At 43.1% G+C, this 26,347-nt stretch overlaps 1 protein-coding gene and 1 long non-coding RNA gene across 6 annotated transcripts in view; one reads left to right on the forward strand and one right to left on the reverse strand.

The window, feature by feature from the left end:
- FGD5 (FYVE, RhoGEF and PH domain containing 5) overlaps positions 1–14,652 on the reverse strand; it is an 89,847-nt gene extending 75,195 nt beyond the window's left edge. Inside the window, exons 1-2 of one of the 5 annotated variants that reach the window (XR_008205566.1) lie at positions 14,463–14,652; positions 1,307–4,205 (exon numbers count right to left, since the gene is read on the reverse strand). Coding sequence is in view for 4 of the 5 variants with exons in the window: in XM_052678340.1 (XP_052534300.1) it covers positions 1,307–4,205; positions 14,463–14,475 (2,912 nt within the window). In the remaining variant the exon portion in view is untranslated. The remainder of the gene's footprint in view (positions 1–1,306; positions 4,206–14,462) is intronic. The other 4 variants (XM_052678340.1, XM_052678341.1, XM_052678344.1 and 1 more) reach the window with 4 other exon arrangements.
- Positions 10,218–25,873, forward strand: LOC128078304 (uncharacterized). The gene is made up of 4 exons (XR_008205567.1): positions 10,218–10,834; positions 12,246–12,403; positions 20,375–20,561; positions 21,677–25,873. It is a non-coding gene; the product is annotated as an uncharacterized LOC128078304 (long non-coding RNA).
- The last annotated feature ends 474 nt before the right edge of the window (positions 25,874–26,347 follow it).

Genomic DNA, 26,347 nt, shown 5'->3' on the forward strand with positions numbered 1-26,347 from the left:
CTCGATGCAAACCTTTAAATGAGTGTGACTAATAGAGTGTCAGACCCTGCTAAGGCAGCTTCTGCCAGGTACCGCTTGGGGACGTGGCAGTGTGTTGTGAAGCTGCTCTGTACTCCATGTTCCAGTGCCAGCACCACTGGCATTCCCAGCACTGGAGGCAACCCACATTCCAAAGAGCTAAACCACAGGTCTGCATCCCAAACTCCCCACCTTCAGGCACATGTACTCCTCCCTTCCTCCAATTCTTGCCTCACAGAAAGACGAAGTGCAGTACATCACTCTTGACTTTCAAACAGTCTGCAAGACTCTGATTTAGACGTTTTAAAGACAGTTCTTTCACTCCTCAAGTCTGAAATATCTTTAAAAGATCTTCATCTTCTTCACACATGCTAACAAAATGTGACTGCATTAAAAGACACTGCTTTTCATTCATTTGCTCTGCACCTTGTTTTCTACCTGTTATCGTGAGCTTAATGGAAAATACCATTCTTACTCACATCTCTGCGCTCCAATGATTATATGCTATAATCTGTCAGTAGGAACATAATGACGGAATGTTAACTCAACAGTCTTGAGTGCATTACCCCTATGTAACTATGAAAAGAAGTAGTTTTGAAATATTTTCTTGTTTGTAAATAAACTAATGGCATGGAGAAAGACTATTATTCATGCTAGCTATGCATATGATTTTAGAAGGAGTTATTTAATTTGTTCAGAAATCTTCAGCTCTATCAAACGTCCATAGTGACAGGCTTTAAGGCAACTTATAAAATTAATTGTATAGCCTAACTTTTTCATGGTTTGGGATTTTCTGGTCTATACTTAACTGATGCACCTTGAAAGACAAATTATATATATGAAAATAAATTCATGCACATACTGTTGCTTTGAGGAATAAAATGATGCAGGCAAATATGCACTTTTTTTTCCATTCCGTTAAGCAGTCAGAAGCATTTCTTACTAAAGAACAAAGCATGTTTCACCCCCATCCTTCCACACCCAAGAAAGCCACAGAAAGCAGATTCATTGGACAAACCAGATATTTTAAAATGTTCTTTGGCTGTAGTTACAAACCATAGGATCTAGACCTACTGGTATTCCTGGCATGCATTTACAATGTATAGAGTTAATTTGATGTCTGTTTTTTCCTCTGGTAAAGGTTTATTTTGTTTTCTTCCAATATTGCTTTTCAACATTTTCTGTGAGGAATATGAGGCAAGCAACATGGAGGATCTGCCTACAGTAAGGGATGCCTTGCTTCTTTGGCCAAGACTAGCAGGTCTTACATAATAATTTATTACAGTACCTTTCTGTTTCCTGGTCCATGGTTTGCTGCTTGTTCTCAAAGCCAGTGAAGCTGCTCATATCCACATAGCCGTCATTCTCATTAGCAGCAGATAATGCCCTGCTGGGATCTTCAAAAAACTCAGTGAAAGTTCCTGCTCTGGTGGATCTTCGAGGAGGAATCTGTATATTTTCATAGTCAGAGTTCATAGCTGGAATGTTCTCATATTCGGAAGTGTCAGCATTGGGAAAAGAAATTGATCTAGGCTTTGTTAATGGCAGTGGCATGAAAGGAGGTCTGGACCGGTCCTCAAAGGATTCCACCCGTGACACGCTCCTGCTGAAGGACTTGGGTGTTCCTTTTCTCTTACCATCCTTATAGAAAAGAACAGTTGAGGGAGACTCAGACGCACGGAGCTTCCCCACATGTGACTTCAGTTGAGGTGAGCTACTCAGAGTCCTGTCCAGCTCCATCAGCCTTGGAGGCCCATGATAACTGGACTCTGATGAGGACCTCGAAGAAGAAACATTAACATCTACATGGATTTTACTTTCAGTTTTCTTCTTGAATTTTAGAGTGAGGAATCTCTTAAAGGAAGATTTCTTTTTCTTGGAATACTTATCAGGTGACTCACTCTCTATCAAAAGCGAAGGGGAGCTTTTAGTGATTGGCTTTTTGGTGATGTAAGCAAGTTCAAAAGGAGGTGGTATATCGACAACTGAGGATGGAGTAGATACAGCGCCTGACGAAAGATTTCCTGGGGAAAAGATATGTGAGGAACCATTGACACAAGGCAAAGATAAGTTGTCTTCTGTCTTTTTCATTCTAATATCGCTGAGTACACAGCCATCACCCTCTTTGTAAATGGAGACAGGTATCTCTCTCCCTTCAACGGAATAAGACCGAGGATATAAAATAAAGCGTCTTGGCTTGGATTGTAATGCCTTGTTGTCTTCCACTGTTTTTCCTTCCACTGAAAATGAATTATTGCTTAAGTCTTCAGTCCCAGAACTGTTGCAGGAAGGTGGTAAATCGCTTTCAGGACCACCTTCTTCTGGAACTGTTTCTGGCACATAGCCTGGCATTTTCCCAGAAAGTGACCGTGTTCTAGTGACAATGCTTTTACGATCAATGGGCAGTAAGTTGCTTTCACCATCCATGCCTAACTCATCCCTTTTACTGTGATCAGCTCCTGAATCAGTCTGCCCTTTATGAGTGAATTCGTTTTCTGCAGGAAGTACATAAGGGTCATCTAGGGAATCACTGCCAGTTTCTCTTCTCTCTGATTCTTCAGGCACAATGACTACTTCAGGGAGTACTAGATTTTCATGCAAGACATTTCTGGTCCCATGTTCTACATTCATTTTATCATGCTGACAGACTTCTATCTCTCCCTTATGTGGGACTAATTGTGTTGGACTTAGGACACTTTTGCTGAGACTATCTGTTTCTGCCTCATTTCCTTCAAGTTGCAACTCATCTGACTTAGAGGCTTCTGCAATGCTTTCATTATGTTCTTCAGCAGACATGTCTTCCAGCTTTGGCTCCATCCCTGGACCACTAGGGAGGGTATCAGAGATCTGACCATCTTCTTTTGGACAGGTCTCTTCTGTTTGCAGATTTGTGGGTACTTCCTCACCATCATCATTCTCAAAAGGAGCAATTTGACACCCATCATCAGTACTCTCCGCATTCACAGTTTCTTCCTCTCCTTTTCCAAAGTCTTCGCCTGCTTCACAGGCTACCTCTGATGTCTCCTCACCTCTCAGGTCAGTGATCTGGCAGTCATCACTGGCATTTCCTATGTTTGTATTATTGTGTTTGTCTGTGTCTGCTTCCTCCTCTTCAGCTGCTGCTGGATGAGTGGAATCTCCCAGATCATTTTCAGCACTGGGTTCACCTTCAGGCAATTCTAAGCACAGAACTGTTTTCTCACTGGCTTCATTGTGCAGCATGTCAGGACTTGTACAGTCATCATTTTCTAACTCCTCTTCCATGTTCAAATCAAGCTCTGCATACACACTATGATCACCATCATGTGCTGGACATCTATCTCCCTTTCTTAAAATCTCAGGCACTTCTTCTTCCTCCTCTGACTTCTCCAAACTTGGGATTAATTCAGCTGCAGTTAGTGGTGTTAGAATGATATCTTCACAGACATTGCCCTCATCTCCATTCAAAATGTTATCACCATCAGTCTTATCATCATTGTCCTCAACCAATTTGAGATTGTTAGAAATTTCTTCCTTGCTTTTGGTTTCACTACAATCACCTGCAACATTCTCACCTTCATCTACATTCTTGGATACGTCATTATTCCCACCAGTGGCATCAGAGGGCTCTTCACAGAATGCTTCAGATTGGCTACAGTCTCTGGTTGATGATACACAGTCTGGTTTTATTGGTTCAGCAATATCTGAAAAGTTACGGTGCTCAATTTCTTGATGGTCAGCATCCGCATGATAAGGAATGTTATCTTCTTCCTTCTCTGCTGCTTCTGGAATTTCCAAGATTTCATTGTCTGCAAAAGAATCTAGGCTCTGATCATGCCCATGTTCCAAGTCATTGCAGTCTTCAATGGTCAGCTGAGTTTCAGGAAGTACAGTGTATTCATTATCCGCCTCAGATTCTGGGCACTCAGCACTGCATTGATTTCCATCATACAACTCTCCGTCAAGACAGAGAAGTTTACAATTTGAGCATTTATTTAAATTATTGTTGGCATTAACACTGGATCTGCTCTCTGTGTCAGTAGAGAGTTTTGGCTTGGGAGCAATAGGTGGTTTGGGACCCCTAGACATAGAATTTGGGTTATGAAGAATATCAGACCTTGGCAGTGAAGGAGAAAATTTGGAGATGGCTACTGGAGAAAGATGACCAATAATTTTTGGTTTCGGTGCTAGTGGTGGCTTTGTGATTTCTGGAGAAGAGAGAGAAAAGTCATATTAGTCATCTTGGTCTCTTATTAAAGCCACCAGAGCATACTCTACAGTAGACTTTTATCTTATACCAGTTACTTGTAAAGTGCAACAAGTCCAGACAATAAAAGACGCGTCTTTGAAAAGAGAACTCTGCAGCAGAGCATAAGTACTGTGCTTCCATGTGACACTGCAGCTATTCCAGGGAACATGGTTTAACGTCACAGCTGAAATGAAACGAAAGCATAGCGGCAAAGAAAAGAGGTGTAGAGCTGCAGAGCCAAAGATATATCATTTAAGATGGGTAGCATGGACACTTTCCTGTGCAACCTGCTCTGGAAAACCTGTTTTAGCAGAGGAGTTGGACTAGATGATTTCTAGATGTCCATTCCAACCCCTATGATTTTGTGATTCTGTGAAGACTGAAAACATGCTAGCTCTCCCTCACTGTTTTTAAGACAACTTAACAGTCATATATGAACACTGGACTCACAGTACACTTTATATACTACAGGTATTTCGAGCTGATCCTTGGTCCTGAAATTAATATTCTTTACATAACTAAATGAAATGCTGAAAAGGTGCATAAATAGGCAACAATAAGAATTCTCAATTATGAGATTTTAGATGAAATAAAATACGCAGTGTGAAGAAGCAAAAATACGGAATGATTCCAAATGCCGATAAAAAGAAGGTTTCTATTCTTACTAATGTTTTCTAGCCATCAATTGGTAATTACATGAATAATCAAACAGAAATCTCTATTTATTATTTTATTTTTTTATTTAAATTAACACTCATTGGTGGAGTAAAGGGAAGATCTCCATTGTAAGGAAAACCACGTGACAGGACAACGTGCCATGAGAGACAGGAACAATTCTTTGTGCAAAGTCATCATGGCCTATACACAGGGAATGAGGGGCAGGATCTCAACTCAGGAGATGCCATTTGGGATATGGCCCATGTGGATGTTTGATTAGGTCTTGAGAGATGTACGAGACCTTTTTTTTTTTCTCCTTGATCTTTCTAAACCTGCTGAAATTTCCTCCAATACAACAATGCTCACAATTTGGCACTCTGGTTTACTCTGAAAACAGTGTTTCTACAATTATGAGACACAAAAGAGAATTCACTTAAGTTAAAACTGAGCTAATGATCTCAGATCAGCCCAAAGGAACGAGAAGTCTGCTCTCATGAAGCAGCTTTAACATAAACTGTTAGAATTATTCTGCGTATGGGAAATATCTGACCTAGGTTCATCTGTGCTGTACACAAATGCAGAGCTAATAATCACTACTGCTCAACATACAAGCATACAAATTATGAAGCTGGTCAACTACTGCTATCTATAAGATTACAAACAGAAAATAATACAGTTTGTCACTTATTTTGACTAGTAGCGTGCCAGTCTTGTATGCAAACATTTACTTACTAGATAAAGCACAACGTTGTCATTCTTAAGTATGCTGTTTTTTCTACAGGGTAAATAAAACTAGTGTTGGTGGTTGAACTGCAGCCAGCTTCATCAGGTATCTCTTCACATTTGCTCTCGGCTGGGAACTCTCCCACTGAGGGGAAAGATCTCCAGGAATGAAGTAAGAGAAGGGTGGAGAACATCAGTGTATGGCTGGAGAAAGGCCATTCAGCACCCTGTGATGTACTTAACAGGAGTGAGTTTAAAAGATATTGGCTAGTTAAACTGCACTGAAAGTACAGGTGCTGAATGCTAAACAACTGAGGAATTTGATTTTATTATGAACTTGTTGAGTATACAAAAAAAAGCAGTTTTTTCATAGCATAAGAGAAAATGATTTTACAGCATACTGTGCACTCATTAAATATACCTTGGTTTTGGAGATGTTGCAAAGGAATTACAGAAGTTAGAGAGTTTTTGAAGACTGCTAAGGTATCTGATATATAGGAATTAGGTAAAATGGCAGTACTAGATGTCTTTGCTGAATTTGCTGAAGCATTTGTATTTTCCAATGTCCAGTATATGCTAAGAACCTTTGACACAGAACAAGCAACATGCAGGTTGTGCTGAGCACAAAAGGAGGTGTGCTTTGACAGATCTGCTTTTGTTATTTGCACCTTCGCTTTCAGCTTGTCGTGAACATCTACAACCTGTGTGCTGATCAAACAGTTTAGGCTCTAGAAATAGATGTCATCATAGTTTTAACCTGGAAAGGAATAGCTTCGCACTATCAATTAACTTTTGGGAATAGCCAAGCCAATTTTTCTAGTTCCAGGTAGTGATCACACCAGTAGTTCTGTACGGTCTTTCAGAAATCATCCTTTGTAGCACAAGATCCCTTCAGGAATGTAGACACCCTAAAAAGCCCTTGTGTTCTGCAGACCCTCGACAAGCACAGGATGGCCTGCTGTTCCTCCTTTGATTCTCTAACAGCAGCCAAGCCTCAGTCTATGACATAGGATTAGGAAAAAAAAAAAAAAAGGTGAACAAATTCACAAATGAGACTTCTTGTATTTCTGCTGCTCAAAGCTGTGAATCCTGAAAACATCAGTATGTGAGCTGACCTGCAGAGATAGGAGGTATGCAGATCATTGGCTTTGAATAACTTGGTTCATGCACAGAAAGAGGAAATAGAAGATTTAAAGCAACTTGTGGGAAAGGGGGGAGAAAGAACTGCATATTCACCGGTCTGCAGAACAGCAGCGTGTCCTCTTGTTCCACAGCATCCATTGCTGCTTTGAGCTGCAGGGCACATGTCTTATTGACATCACAGAATGAAGAAGCTAATCATTCTCTCCGGATCACTTCAGAAACGTGATGCGCCAAGCACTTAACTGTTACTGAAGTGCCATTGCTTTTGTTGCACCATAATTAAATCTGCAGTAATTCAAATCTGCAGAGTAATGAAAGCTGTTACCAGTTACAAACAGGAAGTGAATAGGGTGACTTGAGTATCTTGTAAGCCTGTCTCCCCAGCCAAGCCTGCACATGGCCTTTTTAAGTCAGTTGTTGCAATGACTGAGCATCCTAAACTAATTTTCTGGTAGTAAACAGATGGTAGCATGAGATTTTACCAGCTATAGCAGAGTCTTCACAAGAAATCAGCACTAGAACCTTTAACACCCTAATGAGGCGTTTCTTAGGACTTCTCCAAAGAACATGGCTTTGAAGGTATTATAACATTTTCTTCAGTGTCTGGCTTTTCCCAGGAATGTCTATCTAAAAGTAGGACACAAACATACCTACTTTGTTCCTGGGATGTGACAAGGCTGAGCACTCTGGTCATTCTCATCCTTGTTACTATTAGTGCCTGTACTGAAAGACTGTGCACGGAGAAAAAGACTGGCTTATGGAGAATGCCTGGATATTTAAAGCTTTGGTTCATAAACCAACTTGACATAAAACAATGCAATGAACTCATTTTCTCTATGCAAAATAACCATGAGCACATCCTCTTTATATATCTATATATATAGCTTGAATTCAGTTACCCAATTTCCCTCCAGTGGTAAATTTGTGGCAGAATCAAGTGATCTTGAACTTTTCTACACGCTACCTTCAGTAACACTGCACAGGGAATAAATTATGGTAGTGGACCCTGTTCAAAGTGTAACAGTGGGCACTGTGGTGTCCTACTCTTTTCCTCTGTGCCAACTATTGCCCCTTTGGATTTCTTTGACACTTTTTCCTAGCTGCTCATTGTGCTGACCTTGTCTTTCATGGAGGCTTCTTAAACAATTTCGCCTGATGGGTGTGTGTGTATGTGTGTGTATACAAGTGTTTTAAGTAAACTCTTGTATAACAATTACTGAAAAGAAAGCAGATCTGTCAAGCACAATGGATCTCTGTGCACCTTTTATCACAATGATTCGCTCTGATTCAATTTCTGCTTCCTCTGGTGTCTGAAGCATTTAAGAGGCTGTAACTTCTAAATGGGCAAAAAACAACACTGCACCATAAGAAATGTGTATGTTAACAAATAATTGTGCATGTTTATTTTAGGATGCATTTTATATTGGAGGGAGGCACACCCACTTTGTGCTTACAAGGAAACTCTTGGGGAATAGGAATTTCTTTAGCCTGCTCCTCCCCTTATTGTTCAATGCTTCCTTGTACTGACAAGGACAGCTTCCTCTCCTTCAGGCAAACTTGCATTCCAGCTTGGTTTTGTTCCTGACATGGCCCAAATAAAACTACTCTGCTCTCTGCTCCTGTCCTCTTCACATTTGAGTTTCTAAGCAGTGAACGTAGCAGTTCTGGAATAACAACCAACCCACACAGCCTTCACTGTTCAAATGATTATTTGAAACAACAGACATTCTGAGGTGGAGTTTGCCTAAAACACTACAACCACCCGCTTTCAGATGTAAGTTAGATATAGGAATTAGCCTAGAATTTAATTTAGGCATATAAGGGACTATATATACCTACACCCCTGCCCCATTAAGCAGCTGGTTTGAGGTGAAAACTTAAAACACTAAGATTTTGCAGTTGCAGGAGCTTCTGCAGATTTGTCCCAGGCCTGTGGTCTTGGGACAGTGGCCCAAGAAATGGGCTCCATAATTTAGATATACCAGTTCAAGCTTTGAATGGCATCACAGTTGAGTTCAGGCATCTCTTATGCTGCCAAAAGTAGCTTTTTTCAAAAACCTGTGTAGACCTATGCTTTGTTCACTCCTTCATCATTAATTCAGTTCAGATTTATGTCAAAATTGGAGAGATGTTGAGAAAAGAGAGCAGAAATGTGTTTAGATGAAAGCGACCATGCAGATAGACCACACTGCAACAGTGGCATGAGACAGCACCAGAACTAGAATTCCACTGGAAGCCAGTGCACACGAGGCCTGATTCTCATTGCTCCTGCTACAAAGAGCTTCAAATCTATAAATGGAAAGTGCCTGAGAAACAGGAGGTAGACGAAGAATATCCAGACAATTCAATAGGAAAGTCTAATTCGGCTCTATAATGATATTCAGTTATATCAGAATAAAGGTGAAAATTGCCTTCCAGAAAGCTTTAGTCTCAAGAAAGTTAGAAATTGAATACTTCTATCCTTCCTATCCTCCTTATCTTATTCCCATAATGAATAGGAGATTTTTAAAATAAAGCCCTTATTTCCCCATTAGTGCTTTCTGGCTCCTATCTCCAGCTTCTATCTCCAGCATTTATTGTTGTTTCCTCCACTGAGATTAAAGACTCTTTTATTATTCAGTATTTTTCTAGGGAAAATATATAGTTTCCTACAGCCATGCGTCTCAACAATTTTATTTCTGGTAAACTGTACAGATGAACTCATTAAATCTTCACAATGGGACAATTTCTCTTTTCATTAAGTCTTTTGGGTTTTTTTTCTGAACGTTTTCCAATTATCCAGTGGCCCCTATAAAATATACAGTGCAGACCTGGGGAAAGAATTCCAGAGTGGCTACAGATGATGCTACCTACACATTTCAGTACTTCCTTAGACTCAGTTCTCACTGTTCTCTGTAGCTTATTAATGTATCAGGTTGACTTGCTTCTCCATTATGACTTCTCAATTGCTCCCAAGGCTATTGTTTTCCCTGTTCGTTGTCACTGAACTGATAGCTTTATAATATACATTAAGTGTAATTTGTTTGAACGGATTCAAGTTAATGACCGCCATCTGTTTATACAACCGCTCTGCCTGCATTGTTAATTACCCTTTACCAACTTTTGCATCATAAACTTCGTCATCTGATACTCTTCTGTTTCCTTTCCTACCATGAAAATACTGAACAATATCAGCCCATCACCGCCCCCTGCATTTTACACGCCGCTATTTGATAATGATGCGGAGATAAGTACTGCAGAGATTCACAACTGCCAGTTAGCCTTCAGACAAAACAACCCAGACTGTGTTCTTGTTACAGAAACGCTTCTCCCTAAAATCTGAGCGCGCTACTAAAAATACTGTGCAGGCATCAGCGTTTGTTCCTGCATCAATTCAGTTGCCTTTGTCAAGTCTGTAACTTCTTCCAAAGATGAGGATCAAATTCCTCACTAGAAGTCCTGCTATTGAGGAAATGAGAATATGCAAAGCTAAGAGTAGCAGTAAATACAGGAATTCATTTACATCTTACTTGCCGAAGCACTGTTATGGACATAAAAAATGGCTCGGATCAGAAAAGATACAAGTTCTTTCATGGCAGCACTCCTACTTTGTGCACCAGACACATGTATGAAACAGCAAAGAAAGAACTTAGCCTGTATCAGCTGCCATCATATTCACTCTCTCACATCAGAGAATGGCATTAATAAGAGCTCATACTATGTACAAAAGCCACATGCACCAAGCACTACACAAATCCAGGAGATAAAGGAAACAAACCAGCTGCTCTGTGCAACCATAGAAAGAAGTTTCCATATATCAGCCACCAAAACAATACTATGTTCTTGCAAAGCAAGACAAGGAAGAAATTATTTACCTGTGTCTATTTCAGTTTGACTAATGCATGGTCTTATATATTCACCATGGTCCCTACTCCTTAGAGAAGGAATTGTTCTGAGAATAAATTAATCAAAATAACAAATGGAGTTTCACTGTAAGTGAAATGGGCAGCTTTTCTTTCAGATGAAGGGCTGGCTTTGGACCTGGGCAGAACATGGGCACGAGCCACCACAGTAACTGCCAGCACTGTAAGTCAAGCTAAGCACACTGTCTTTCATTTCCATATAGAAAGCTGTATGTTCCAACCTGTAATTACAATTCTGCCAGCTGTTTGAATCAGACAGCGAGGATGTATTTAAATTGCTGATGTTGACAGGCCATTTTAATGCCATTCTGAATTGAGTAAAGTACCCAATATAAGCTGTGTAATCTGCCTCAGTATCTTGGAGATGAAATAGATGAGAGAGCATGATTTAAAAGGAAAGTATAATCCCTTTGAGGGATCCAAATAATAAAACACCAGTGTTGTCACTGGTGAACCCCAGGATGTACTGTAAATAACTGAGATTTCACAGCAAAAATATTTCTCTTTGTTTTATAGTGTGCGAATCCATCATTTATTTCACACAGTCAGAGGAAAATAAAAGGTTTAAAACGACAACAGTTACATAAGAAATGAAAACAGTGGCAAAGGAGTCACTTGAAATGCAAAACATATTTAGACTTGGATTTTCTAACAAGGGAGGAGTGCAAGTCTCCCCTTCAAACAGGACCTAGGTCTATATTTAGGCATCAGCTCTCCCTTTACTTGAGCTGAACAGTTTGGTTTTTTTAGCATTGGGACTTAAGGAACTTCAGGTCTTACCTCGTGTTCAAAGCCAGCAGGTTAAGGGTTCCTAAATGCCTCAGTCATTTATGAAATTGGGATTTGAGCTTCTTCACAGTTCTGGTACTTTTGCAAAACGTCTGTGTTTTATCAGTGTTTATCAGTGTACATCCTTCAAATTTGTGATCAAAAGCCCTCTGTATACATCAAGGTTTCACTAGCATGGAGTCAGACTCATAGTAACAACCATCCCATGGGAATTTTGTCCCCTTACAAATCCTAACTAAAATACTGACAGCTGGCTTGTCAGAACGCATTCCACCCAGCGGAAATACAGCGCCGTACTGTACAGTTATTGGAATCCATCCACTATCATTAGATCAATACATGGAGACTCTGAGCTGTCGGGTCAGTAGTTTACAATTTTTTTCTTTAGCTTTATGACAGCCATCTGTAGATATAATACAGTAGCATAACATCACACAGGGAAACTATTGGGGAAAGGGAAAAAGACAATATAATCAGAAAAGGATGAGTTTCAGCACCAAATATCTCAATCCTGCAAATTCACACATTCTCTGGCATTTTCACTGTCTCTAAGCAGACTGTACATACAAGTCTTAGGTAGGATGCCAGTGCTGTCTGTGAAAAACCCCACATGTGTGACAATTACATTATTTTGATTCTAAGATACTAGCATATTTTTTTTTAGTGGAACTGCAAACATTTGTGATGTTTCCACTTGGCTGTGATTTCACAATATGAAGCTTATACTGCAGCAGACAGCTTATAATCACTTGTTGTTTTATGAGAAGTTAAATTTTTTTGTACAGGTACATACAGCAGCTTTTCCTATATCAATCTCAGTAACAGCAGAAAGAATAGCTAGCCTGCTTATGCCTCTGAACATTTTGAAGTCAAACATCTGAACCTTCTTCCTTTGGGCAGCATCTATTCAGCACCCAGGAAACAAATTGATACTGAGAGCCTGGTAGGTTCTGCCTGTGAGGCTGTGAGATGGGGGGTCTGTCTCTTGTCTCTTACCACAGATTTCCTGCAACCTTGCTGGACTGCTTCATCTTTCTTTTCACATCAGTTTTGCATCTCTGAGGATAATCCATGCTTCCCTTCCTGTTTTCTGTTTGCCTTTATTTCAACTTCTGCGAGATCAAAGCTGCCTTATATGCCTTCACATATGACTCTGCTTACTGGTGCTCTGTGTTACTATAATACAGAGCTCACCAGCACTGGTCCCTGAGTTCTGCCAGCTAATAAACACTTCAGATTCAGTAGGAAGTTCTGCTTTGCACTGATGGGAGAGACATTCCTTGCATTGTGTGAATATACAAAACAAAGGCTGAGAAGGGATATGAGCACTCTCTATAAATACAACCTGGAGGTAAACACCAGAGGAGGAAAAGAACTATTTTAAGGAAAGAGACAATGTAATCCCAAGAATAAATGGCTGTGAATCTGGTTAGGAAACTAGAAGGACTAGGCAGAGTAAGAGGTTCTCAGCTTCCTGGAGGAGTAGCAGGTAGGCTACCTAAAATGATTTAATTTGATGCAATGATAAAAGGAGTAATGTGGCCTTGTGATCTGTAACAATGGATATTGCTTTTAATAATGACGTAGTAACATTCAGCCCTATACTCCAAAGAAAGAAAACTGCTAATAAAATTTCAGTTTACAACTGAACAACCTGATATTCCTTGCACTGCTCACCCCTGAGATCAAGACAAGATGAGAGCTGCTTCTTTTAATATAACAGAGAGATGGAGAAAGAGTGGTTGGAGAATCACAGCTAAGACGATTTTGGCTGACTTGCTTAAACCTCAGATGAGTTCATCTTCTTAGGATGGACTGAGTTCAGTCCAGACAGAATCAGGAAACAGAACAGAAACGTCAGCACCTTTCAGACAGGAGAGTGTCCCACTCCCGATTGAAAGGGGAACAAGAGTCTTCCTATATAAACTCAGAGCAGCAGTATGACATGCTGATACAACTGCAGAGGATTGAGTTTGTGCCTAAACAATCCTTTCTAGTGCTGTATACCTGCGCTGTGGCAAACAGTGCTTCACAGTTTCCCGACATACGACAGTGGTAAGGTAAAGCGCCTAGCAGTAATATCTCTGGACCTAAGGTTACATCTGTGCAAGTGAAGTGCCCAGCAACAGTCCCTCTCAGGAACAAGGAAACATGGTGAAACAATTTAAGGCTAAAACAAAAAGTGACTATTTCTCCTCATCTCTACCTCTACACAACGTTAGATTTTTCTAACAAGTTCTATAGTTAGCAGTAATGGTTTCCCAGACTGTTAGATTTTTTTACATGCATGCCTCATCCCTGAAAACCAGAAAGAGTTAGTAGAGAATGTAGAGCTTGCCCCAGTTTTCTAGTGATTTCTTTTAATGGTTATCTGTTGATGGTCTTGCTTTAGCAGTTGTTCCCTTCTGATCCTGTCTCTCACCTTTCCAGTTTCTATCAGGGAAACAATCTCGGAAATTAAGAGAAAGAGGAAAGGACTGGGCTTGCCTCAGAGAGAAAATTGCACAGAAATAAACCCACCAAAACACGCAAACAAACGAAAAAAAAAAAACAACAAAAAAACAACCAATATCTCCCCAAAATCCAATTACCAAAGGAAAGCAGCAGAAAATTTCCGAGAGGCATTGTGAAGGACTGAGCGTGTCCGAGGGAGAACGGGCACAGCGCCACTTCCCTCGGCAAGCACAGCCCTCCCCCCGGCCCCTGCCCCTCCACGGCTCGCGGCCACCCTGGCGGAGCCGGTAAAGGGCACCGACAGCCCGGGGCGCGCCGTGTCTCGCGGGGAGCCGGAGGAGCATCCACCGAAGAGCAGGGAAGCGGAGGGCCGGCCCTGGACGCAGGGAGCCTTCCCGGGGGATGCCATCCCGGAGGCAGAGCCTCAGAGGAATGCCGTCCAGCCGGCGCCCGAGGGAAGGAGGGTCCCGGTACCATAGAAGGATGCCCGGCCCCAGGGAAAAGATGCCCGGACGCGGAGAGCCGTTCCTAAGGAGCCGCACGCTTACCGGTGTTGTTCATCTTCCACCCCAACTTCCCTCGCTGGCTGCCCCGGGCGCTCAGAGCATGGTCCCGGGGCCGTCACCGCCCTCGCTCCTCGCGAACGCGCCCGGCGCTAGAGCCCCTCTGGGGGCATGGGAGCGCGGGCGGGGCAGCTGGACCCGGCGCGGCGGGCTGGGCAGGCAGCACTGCCGGCTCGGGGGCGGTCAGCGCCGCGGCGCGCCTCCGCCCTGCCCCGCGTGCGGCCCGTCGAGGGGCGGCGGCCGGCGCCGGCGCCCCGCACGGCAGGCCGCGCGCGGGGATAGGCCAGGCGGGGCCATCCCCTGCGGCGGGACGAGCCCCTGGGTTACGCGGGGTGCGGGCGGGGGCGAGGGGCGCGGAGCTGATGCCGAAGGGCGCAATAATTTAAAGGCGCAGCGTGTTGTCCTCCTGCACTCCTTTCTTTTGCCCTCCCCTCTCCTCAATTTGGTGTTCTCCACCCCCTTTCCGTTCCCCACAACCCTTCTTTGTACACCCCTTCGCCCATTTTCCCTCCTCTCTTTCACTCTCCTTCCTTTTTTTCCCCCTTACCTCCCGCCCTCCCCCCTCACCCTCTCATCTCCCCACTTCCCTCCCTCCATTAGCTCCCTTTCTCCCCTCACTCCCATCCATCCATCCATCCATTTCCCCCCCCCTTCCCTTTTCCTTTCTCCCTCGTCAGCTTTTTCCTCCCATCTGTCTTTCCCTCTGACTCCCCCATTCCCCTCCCTTGGTTCCCCATGGGACAGGACCACCCCCACCTCGGAAAACTGGGGGAAGAAGGCTCAGAGAAGCCACCCCCAAATTACCCAATCTGGCCCCAGTGCAGGGGTTTTCCCCGGATTGAAGAGCACCCCTGGGAGCCAGCAGCACCTGCTGCTGAAGCACTTATCTAGGCGCAGAGGAGCCGATCCCTCACATACGAACCTTGCTTGCTCAGAGCAGTTTCAGACGGCACCAGGTGGTTGTCTTCTTCCCCTCTCCCATAGAACAGCTTCCAGCTCAATGAAATTAACAGTCATGCTGTGTCTGGGCAGTTCTCCCTGGTAAGCAGTGGTAACCCCCAGGAAAGCTTGGATTGCTCCTCTACTCTCAATAAGGGCTTGATATTGATATATCCTGTTACCCTTCCTACTGGTGCCATCATTGCTCGCACAAGAAAGTGTAATATTCCAAATTTCCCTCCTCTGGTAGAGAAACCCCAGGACGACTGGAGCTTTCTTCCCTTGTCAGGTAAGAGCCATTCCCCCACAGGTCAGGATGGATGCTTGGGGCCATTCCTGAGCCATGTATGCCAGCAAAGTACGCCTGCCTGGCATGTGTGTGAAACTGTAAGGTCCTGCTTTGACTTGCATTCCACAAAAATCAGGACTACTGCTAACACCATTTTAGATGCTGTTAACTTTACAAAATACCTAATAATTAATATCATTCTGCTACTAGATGTTCTATAGTATAGCCAAAGTTCTTGAGGGCTTGAGACTGTATTCAGGGATGACTGGTTCTGATGTCTAGGGGATCCTGGTTGTATTGCTACATCAGTCACTCGTGGAGTTCCACAGGGCTCCATTTTGGGGCCAGTTCTCTTTAACATTTTCATGAATGACTCAGATGTAAGAGAGTAAGCTGGTTTGAGCAGTTTGCTGACTACTAAATTAGAAGGAGCTGTTGTCTCTGTTGAAGGTGGAGAGGCCTTGCAAAGACCTCTAGACAAATTAAAGAACTAGGCAGTCACCAACCGTGTGAAGTTTAACGAGAGCAAACACCAGATTCTGCACCTGGGAAGGGGCAACCTTGGCTATACATACATACGATCTGAGTGATGGGATGCTGGAGAGCAGCCCCACTGAAAGGAATCTGGGGGTCTTGCTCAAAAACAAGTTGAACGTGAGTCAGCAGTGTGGCCAGGCAGCCAGGAGGGCCCGCCGTATCCTGGGGTGCATTGAGAACAGTACTGTTAGCTGGTTGAGGGATACGATTGTCTTGCTCTGCATTGCACTGGAGCCTCACCTCAAAACCGTGTGCCATTTTGGGTGCCACAGTACAAAAAGGACATTAAATTATTAGAGTGTCTAAAGGAGGGCTACAGAAATGGTGCAGAGTCCAGAGGGGAAGATATTTGAGGAGTGGCTGAAGTCCCTCTGTTTGTTCAGCCCAGAGAGGATACTAAAGGGAGACCTCAGTCAATCCAAGTATCTCACATCAACAGAAAGTATTATCTGAAGCAGCTTTCAGGAATACAGTTTGTGTTGTTGCAATGTATGGGAAAAAGTTTATGTGAAACAATGGAAAAGAAACCACAAGTAGAAAAAAACAAATCACAGTACAGACAATTTGAAAAAATTGCCTTAAAGCATGTTTTCCAGAACAGCTTTTCAGTTATATATGTAAAAAATAATAATGCACTGGGGAAGGGGGCAGCTGGAAGGAAGGAAAACATGTCTACAGAAATACTAAGAATGTGAGCCACAGAATTTTAGGAATTCTCCCAAGAACTTGAAAAACAGTCGAAATGATAAAGTTTTCTCATATCTGGAGGTAGACACATAATGGATAAGTGTTGGTTAGGTATTAATAGCAAAACAAAGCCTTTGGGGGAAAAAAAATAAGCAAGTGGTCTTATAGTTCTTGTACTGTTTCTTATGTGCTTCATTGAAAATCCTTTTTCCATCTGCTGCAGGGCAAAGAACGAAGACACTTTTTAGTTTGTGATGTGAACTACCATTGCTCCATTTCCTGGAGCAATGAATTCCATTTTTTTCCTCACTCCTGAGCCGGGACTTAACGACAAGGAGGCAACTCCTGCTTCTGGCATCAAATCAGTAGCTCAGAGCCTGGCTGAGAGCAAGCATTGCCAATTGTCAGTTCTGTGACACAGCCTTTGGAAGAGCTGAGCGCTTCTCACAAGTTGCTGTCTGTCCTCAAATCTGACTTCTTCCACAAAGGGCAGGGTGCCTGGGTACCTTCAGGAGTCACTGATCCCTCTCAATCAGATCTGATTCTTTGAACTGGTTTGTGTTGGTTAAAAATACAGTGTGTACTCTGCTAAGAGACACTGCACTGTACACCAGGAAATGTATTCTTGAACAGTTCAGAGTAATTCTGGACACCAAGAACTGCTTGATGGGCAACTAAGCTACAGTTTGGGTGCAAGAGAGATAAAGAAACAGACATCTATGCGGTGATCTCTGTCTTTAAAAGAAACCTAAAGTACATTTACTAAGCAAAAGACTTATGTTCTCTTTATTGTCAGTCTAGAAGACAATTCAAAGTGTAATCTCTTATACTAACATGATGAAAAGCATTAGGATCTCTCCACCTAAATGCAATAACAACCATATAACACCTGCTTGAAAGTTGCCATTTTGTCCTCTGTCTTAAAAAATAATGGGAAAAAAAAAAAAATCAACACATCCATTTCCATTACTCAAATAGCAAAACAAATGAAATACCTTTTTAAAAATAATTCTGATTTTTAATAATGACTTTACAAAGTATTTCCTTTAAAATATAATACAAGTATCTATTTAATTTTTGATGATTTGTTAAACTTAGGTGAACTGTATGAGCTTGTAGGTCCCGACCCCGTAGGTCATTTCAGTATGTGCTTAAATCTGTGCAAGTGGTTCATCCATTTTAAGGAGTGCTACTCCATATACTTACGTGCTAAAGTATATCAGAGCAATCTAGCATGTTAGAATCTTATTTTTTTAATCACTGAAACATAAACCAGCACTCTACTTGCCATCTTAATAGATAGAGGCTCTAGAGACTCCATCATACTACACTACCTATGCATCCTATTATTTTTCAGCCTTTTAATGTTATCGCATAGAGATGTTCTTCAAGATGAAGTCTACTACTTTATTATAAGCAGTATTTCTGAGCATTTTTCATCATCTTTCACTCTGCTGTCTCTTCTTTATAAGGGTCTGTATTTACTGTTTTGGTGGCAGCGGCCTTATTAACAGAAAGCTTCTGGCATCATACTATGAATGCAGCACTGGGAGGAGAGGGGGGGTTGCCCTGCAAATTGCACTGAACTAAACCTCTAACTTTCTTCCAGGTACAATTTCAGAATCGGATATCATTGTACAAATCTTTATATTAATCTAGTTTAGTTGCCTGAGAAATCACAAGTTTTTGTGTTATTTTGATATGTATTTTAGCAGGTACTGTAGCACGTGGGAACCTGTGGGACAGGAGGAGGCAGTCCAGCAATGGTCATCCCCACTGATGATCTGCCAAAGCCCAGATCATAGATATAATAGATTTTGAAGGATGGTTGATGTATACAGATCCCTTAATAATGCTGTAGGGAAGGACAGTAGATAGAGTTTCTCAACTGCCCAGATACATAATTCTCAAATCTTGGCTGTTTTTATTTGTTTTACCCAAGCAAAGCTTCCCTTGACTTAACTTAGCTTGAGAAGGGATGCATCCACAAACATCCATCTTTAATCCATACACATGTTGATCATGCAGTCAAAAGCACATGGTGCCCATATTTGCAACACACAGAGCTCATGAACTCCACAGACAACAAAGAGAAAAGCAGCTAAAAATACCCTTGCATGGATTTACCTACTACACTCAGCCTTGTTTGCATCTGGTATTTCAACCCTTCTGTGATGCTGTTACATAAAGCACCAGGGGAAATAACATCACAGAGAATCAAACAGTGGGCTGGGAGCTGAAGGACTGCAGATGGCAGGGTCAGGCATCACATGAAGTGAGATGATATGTAAGTCAGGATGTTATGCAGGTGTAAAACTGATGTCAATGAAAGAAAATTGGGCACTGAGTCCAAAAGGCTGAGTATTGGCACAACCAGCATCAACAGGGGTTCTAGCTTCAGTGAAGCCAGAAGCGAGTTTCACTCCTGGAGGTCAGCAAACACACACCAAATTCTATTTGGAAAACAAAACAAAAAACAGCTGAAGAAATTATGACTGGTTTCCTGCATTTGATGGGACCATGCATTTGACACCCCCAACGCATGCATGTCTCCCTCAGCAATGAATCACCAAGAGAAAAAGTGACCACTGCTACCTCAGAACATTGTTTTGAAACATAACAGTTAATGATATGCCACATTTTTATCAGGGCCATATTCTGAGTGCAGTGTGGCATATGAGAGGTGCATAAATGGATGAAGCCAAACACCCATTTCCTATTACTATTAGTATTTACTTTAGTCTCACTCTAAAATCCATCTCACTCCAGGCCCCTTCTACCTAAAACCCCCACTCCACCTCTGCAGCCCACTTATCACTGGGTCCTTTTTGGCTACAAAACCCTGCCAGCATTAATTAGTGCAGCCACTGACCCAAAGCAGGGCTGGCAGCTGCGTTCTCCATTTCCTGCCCAGGCATCTGCTGCCTTGATTGGAGGAAAATAGTTATTAAACCTTCTTCAAAACAGGAAACTTCTCTTGTCCCTGCTTCCTGAGGTACAGGAACAGTCTCCACAGCAACCCCTGGACAAAGAGAGCTATTAACCACTGGGGTGCCACAGCAGTATAGTGGGAGGTCATATTTCAAGCCATAATCCTACCCTAAAGGATTGAATGCACCTCTCTGCACACCATTGCTCCCACCAAACCTACATCCACACCACTGCTTCCTTAAATGGTCTGGAAGTTAATTAGCAGATGATAATTCTATCCACTGGAAGCTCTTGTAAACACTTCTCAGTCTGAGTAAATTTTGATCCTGTGTCAGTATCAGAAGATTGTTTCAGAGGCTGCTGTCTTTCCATCTTGGAAGGGTGACTGAGAAATTCAACACTGTCACCTCCACAGGCGTTATCAGGGTCTATCTTAACATTATGCAGTCTTTTTTTAAAACAAACAAGTACATCTTGTGCTTTGCTCATTGAGTATTTTTGTTCTCATGACCAGGCCTCCTTGAGAAGCTTAATGTGGACATTTCTGAAAGTCATTTGTAGCGCCAGTGCTGTCCATCGCAGTCCTGGAGAAGACCACACACTTACATTTGTGAGTTGGCACGTGTGAAGGACCACTGCTGGAGGAGCCCAGTTGAAATGAGCATTAACTTCAGCAAATTCAGCTTTCAAGTTCAAATCTGGTGGGTTCTCTTAAAAGCACATACACCTCATCTGTAACTGACAGGACTAAAGTGTACCTCACAATAAAAACAAGTGTGATAGCTGAGAATCATAAACAGTGCTAAATCCTTGTTCTTATTTTTTGTTTTGGACACAAATTCCACCTCCAAGGTACCATATCACAGCAAATGCAAAGCCACAGAAATGTCCCTCTCTGCTTCACCCATAGAACTGATCATTTGGATATGAGTATTTTTTTTCCACTGTTCAGGCTTTAAGGAAAAAAATAGTAGGATACAGTGACATTCAGGAGTTATCACTTCCTCTGCATTCCACTCCTTTCTCACCAGTTACTGAAAGCAGAATGCTGAATGGGAGAATTCCTTGTACTGTTGTTTCCCCACCAGCAAGCTACTGCGTCGATCCCAGAATGGCTGCCTTCAAAACCTAGGCTAATTATTTCCTAAATGTCTGTATAGACAACGATCTGCCATGTTGCTGACTACAGAGAGAAGCTGTTATGTACATTTTTGTCTTACGTACAGCTTATGTCTGCTATTCTGACCCGAATGCCTTTGCCAGTAGTGAGTAGAGGAGCTGTGTAGCAGAAGAGTCTCTAATTAAACTTCCTGTAATTTTCATATACACAGAAGCAAACAAAATAAAAAGATACATATATTTCAAGAGGAAAAGCAAAGCCTGTTGAGACAGGCAATTTATTTTGTTAGTTTGACCAACCTGGATCGAAATAGTAAGTAAGTTATAAATGTAAGGAGGAAAAAAAAAAATGGGACAAGACTGCTACTAAAGTACTTCCAGTTCAACACACTGTTCTTGGGGGAAAGGCCTAAACCTCTCCCTTAAATGTTGAGGTTATGCTGCACGGGGTGACGTAAAACTGGTGTGATCAGATTATGGAAACAGTTTTTCACAACTGCTCAAGTTATAGGATGAACTCCTTGTCATACATATACCCTCTGAAGAAAGCTTTGCTGGGACCTAAAACTGGGATGAATAAAGTCTGAAATACCAAAAATTTCATTTTAATCTTATACTAAGATTTATACTAAGTCTTATACTAAGATAAGCATTTCCCTCTCTTGCAGACAGCGAAGACTTTCTTTTATTGTTCCAGGCCAAACAGTTCCCAGCTGCTGGGTTATTACTGCATAGCTTGGCTGCATTCAGACGTTCATCAAGTAGAAGCACATGTGAGGAAGGGTGTGAGAAATTCCCACAATGCTAACTCACTTCTCACTGAACCAGGCAATCAACTTTTTCAGCTTGCTCTTGAGCACTTGTATTTATGGTAGGAAACCCCACCAACACTGATTTTAGTTTGCCAGGTAAGTAATACAGGATGCATGAAAGCGTTATGGAGCCAACACGTTCCTGACAAGACCATATCTGAGCATCAGCACGGAAATCTTTCCATTCTACCTGGCGTAGCTTTGCTTCTAGCAAGCCATTTCTGAAGCATTTCACTTGTTCAAGGATGAGAATATCCGACACGTTCTCACCATAGTTCAGGAGTCCCAGTTACCGTAAGACCACACACAAGGTTTTGAAAGATCTCCAAAGACTCAATTCTGTCATCCCTGTACAGTCATCTGTCAAAAGTGCACCTAAATAGTTGGTACACTGCACAGAGAACCAAAGGGTGAATTAGAAGGGACTGCCCAAGATTAGGTTGGAATGTCTACATAGGACTGGTGACATAGGATCAATCTGCCTTCTAGGTGAGACCCAAGGGTTTTGGCAGTAACAGCAGATGGGAAGAACAAAAAACTGACAAACTCATATTCCTTCTTTCATTCTTAATTTTGGCACCAGGTCCAGACCTCACGAGGATTTCTGCTGAAAGTATTTGAGTAGTTCACTTCTTCAGAGCACACGTTTGTTATTCTATAGATATAATTACCATATAAATAATATTTCTGAATGAATGAGCCTTCAGTAATACCTTTTAAAAATATTTAGCACTCCTAGGGGGAAAAAACTCTACACAAAATAAAGAAGTGTATGTACAGTGCTTTTTGTCAAAGTAAAGCAAGAATGTTCTGCTCAATTTCTTTTCAAAAATTAAGCCCTGGTACTAACGAAACTTGGCTTCTCGTGAAGAGCAACTCTGATGCAAATTTAAGTCAGAGATAATGCAAAGTCTGATTTTAGAGCTTTTCCTTGCAGCTGGGTTGTTAACCAAGAAACATTCTGAATTCAGTGCTGTTTGATAGAGTCGGCGTAGACTGCAACTTCTGCCATACCATTTCCTTCTGTCTCATCCACATGCCAATTCCAACCTCACATCTTTAGTGACAAACAATCAGAGGAAAGTGCCGCTGAAGCAATTTTAGTATGAAGGACTCAGGCGATAAGATACAATAATTGCATATAGTGGGCAATAGTATTTATGACAGCTCTAAAGTTGAGTCAGAAAACTCACAAACCACTTTTGATCCAAGCAGAGAAAAAGAAGGGCACAATTTATTCAAGTGACACCATTAGAAGCCATTTAACTTTTCAGTGTTTTGATTTATAAGGAGAGGCATGACACACTAACACCTCATTACTGAGAACTCCTACAAAGCAGTTGGGATCTCCCTACTCCCTCTTCTCATACATTCATTAGATTATTTCCAATTATGGAGACAGCATCATCACTGTCTCTATCCCCTCCTCTCAGTGCACAACCAGGAAACTCCCGTGCATTCCCAATCATTCCTGCCCTGCACCATTTTGCACTGTCACATTTGAAAAGTCATTGCAGTCAAGCAAAGTCATTGGTGATTGGAAAAAAGGAAAGCACTCTTTTTTAAGGGAGAAAGGAAGAGCTCGGGAACTACAGGCCTGTATTACTCAGTTTTGGAACCTGCACGTGCTCTGCAGACAGTGCGTTCAGCACCGGCAATCCAAAAGAATCTGCAGTCTGTTCCTTCAATGAACAGCACCGCTCGCTCATCCAGCCGCGAGTTCTCACCGAACGGAACCCAACTCCTCCAGCGGGCCGTGACTGAACGCTGCTGCCCCCTGCGGGAGCAAAAACCCAATATAGCGCAACAGGCACTGCAGGGCGCAGCTGCCGCCCGGTGATTAAAGCAGCAGAAGGTAACGCAGACTCTCTTCGTGCCTCACTGCCACGCACGCGCCGTGCAGGAACGGCAGCAACGACTTGGCGCCCTCGACCTCCTTCACAGAAGCAGAACAACTCGGAAAAGACACGAGAGTGGCGCCAACGGCACAGTTCCGCCGGAGCGGCGCCTCGTTTCTCTAACCGCACTGCGCTGCGAATGCGCCACGCCTGCGGCCTCCGGCAGAACCACGCACGCATCCGAACGTGTAAAGAACTACGCCTGCTCTAACGGCTCAGATTAAGGCGAGGACTGTTGTATCGCACCGACAGCTCCCAGCGCTGCTCGCTCTTCCACTGCCCGCTGGCTGTCGCCTCGGTCATCGCACCCCCACGCCACAACGCCCTATTTCGGCTCCAGCTGCCCCGCAGCGCGGCCGGCTCAGGGCCGAAGCGAAGCGCCCGGTGCCCGCCCCGCATCCACGCACGCGCTGCAAACGTTGCGGCCCTCGGTGCTGCCGCCACCTGTAGCGGCCCGGTACTGCAGGCCGGTGAGTATAAAGTGGACCCCGCGCAACTGCCACGGGGGAAGGAACACGACTTCGTTGCGTGCCTCTACGTACCTGCGTGCTGCACAGCGACGAAAAAACACCTTTTCCTCCGTGCCCTGGAACCAAAATTTGCTGACCAGCTGCTGGGTGCCCAGAGAGGTAACAGCAGTCTCCGCATCAGTTTGTACACCCACTTTGTGTGATGGCGCCACAAAGGGCACCCAGAGGTTCTCAGTGCACCCTAGGATGCCCTACAGTCGCTCAGGGAGCAGCACCTGATGTGGCACACTGAGGTGTGCTTGGGCTACAGTATGGTACACTGGAAAACCTATAGGGCACTCCAGAGCACACTGTGGCATTCATAGAATATTGTGGGAAGCCCTGTATTTCACTTTGGTGTCCTTGGAAGCCTCTAGGATACAGTGGGAAGCACGGGAAGAACAGCAGGGGGCATGACAGGCTCTGGGAGCCCATTAATGTTCCCTAAAGCACATTGGATGGCTCAGGGAGGTCTCTGGTGCACACTGTGTATCCTTTAGCATGATTCTGGGAGCTTTGGAAGCATGTTATGATGGTGCCAAATACAGAAGGACACACTGGGAAACCAGTAAAGAACCCTAGAGCACACCAAGGAGCTGAGGGGTCTCTAGTGTGCTCTGAGATGTGTCTAGGATGCCTCCCTAAAGCCTGCTCAATATCTCAGGGATATGTTTAGGTGTCTCTAGAGCTGACTGTGAGGCCCCACAAAACCTCTGGGGCACATTAGAGAGCACTGAGTCCCAGGGGAGCGTTCTAGGGCACCTGTGCCTACGCTCTGGGCTTGACTACATGCTCCATGGCATCTGAGAGGCCCACACCAGTGCAGTCTGGAACCCAAGGCTATGCACTGGAATTGCCTGTATGCTTTACTGCACCCTTGATGCATGTATTTGTGAGGTCCTAGAACTGGTTATCCCAGAACATTACCTCCAACCCCTTTCTGCTTCCACTGTATTTAATTGTGATGAGGGGCAGAAGCACCACCACACTTAAGCCAGGCTGCAGGGCCCTCATGTTCAACAAGGTGCTCCAATTACTACAAATGTAACTTCAAGGTCATCCAGAGCAGCACCCCCACAGAAATGACCAAGACCATCTACAGCCTCAGTCAAATTTTGATATCATGCATAGTAAGAAAACAGCCACATCCAAAAATGGAGAGAAAAAGAGACCAACCTGAGAGCCAAGGTGCCATTAATCACTCTGCAAATTCTCCATCATTATGAACAGAACTATCACATGTGTTTTCAGCAAAATCAGTTAATTTTTGGCATTTTTAAAATACAATAAATGTACTTGTAAAAAAAAAAGTTTAAAATATAAGTAAATGACAGGCTGATAAAGTATCAGAACTGCCCTGTGCTTTCTGCTAATATGCTTTTATTATGATTAAATTTGCCTGGTAGTTTGATTTGAGTGCATGAATATTTAAAGAAACATCACTTATAAAAGTGACACTTATAAAAGAGACAGTCAATCATTATGTACATGGATATTTGTAAACAATTTACAAAGTCTTCCTGGTTAACATCTGGACAGCTCAATGCAAGGGAAATAGCATTACAACAAAGGTACGACAGCAGGAGGACCAGCACAATAGAAAGGCACTACAAAGAAAGAGAAGAAGATTGCTCACCTTGTCAGAAGATTCAGGGTTCATAGTGAAAAGATTGGCACAGAGGAGATCTCCAGGTAGAGACCTTTCTCCACCAGCAGTCAGCCCTTAAATGAGCTCTAAAAGAGGTGCAGCCAGGCTCCACCCCCTCCTGTCACACAGGTGAATTGTCTTCACCTGTGCTCTCAGGAAGAGCCGAACATCCAAGGTTGTGGTGCGCCCCCCAGCGCATCGGCGAAGCCCTTTCCGCAGTCTCTGCTGCCACCGCGTGGCCAATCTGCGGAACTGCATCTGTCTCAGGTGCCGAGGCGGCAAAACGCAGAATGCGGAAGACGCTTGCCTACTTTCTCATAACTTTGTTCTGCAAATCCGCCTGTATTTATTATGCTTGTTGCTCAGACAGTAGTGTGCATGCGCCCGAAAAAGTGTGAACGGAGCCACTTTCTAGGAAGCATGGAGATATGGGTGAGAAATCAGTATTTGGACAGAAGGCTCAGTGATATTCTCCACCCTTCCAACCCAGAATGCTCCTTG

The sequence above is a fragment of the Tympanuchus pallidicinctus genome, unplaced genomic scaffold (genome assembly GCF_026119805.1).
Source record: "Tympanuchus pallidicinctus isolate F22 unplaced genomic scaffold, pur_lepc_1.0 scaffold17, whole genome shotgun sequence".
NCBI lineage: Eukaryota > Metazoa > Chordata > Aves > Galliformes > Phasianidae > Tympanuchus > Tympanuchus pallidicinctus.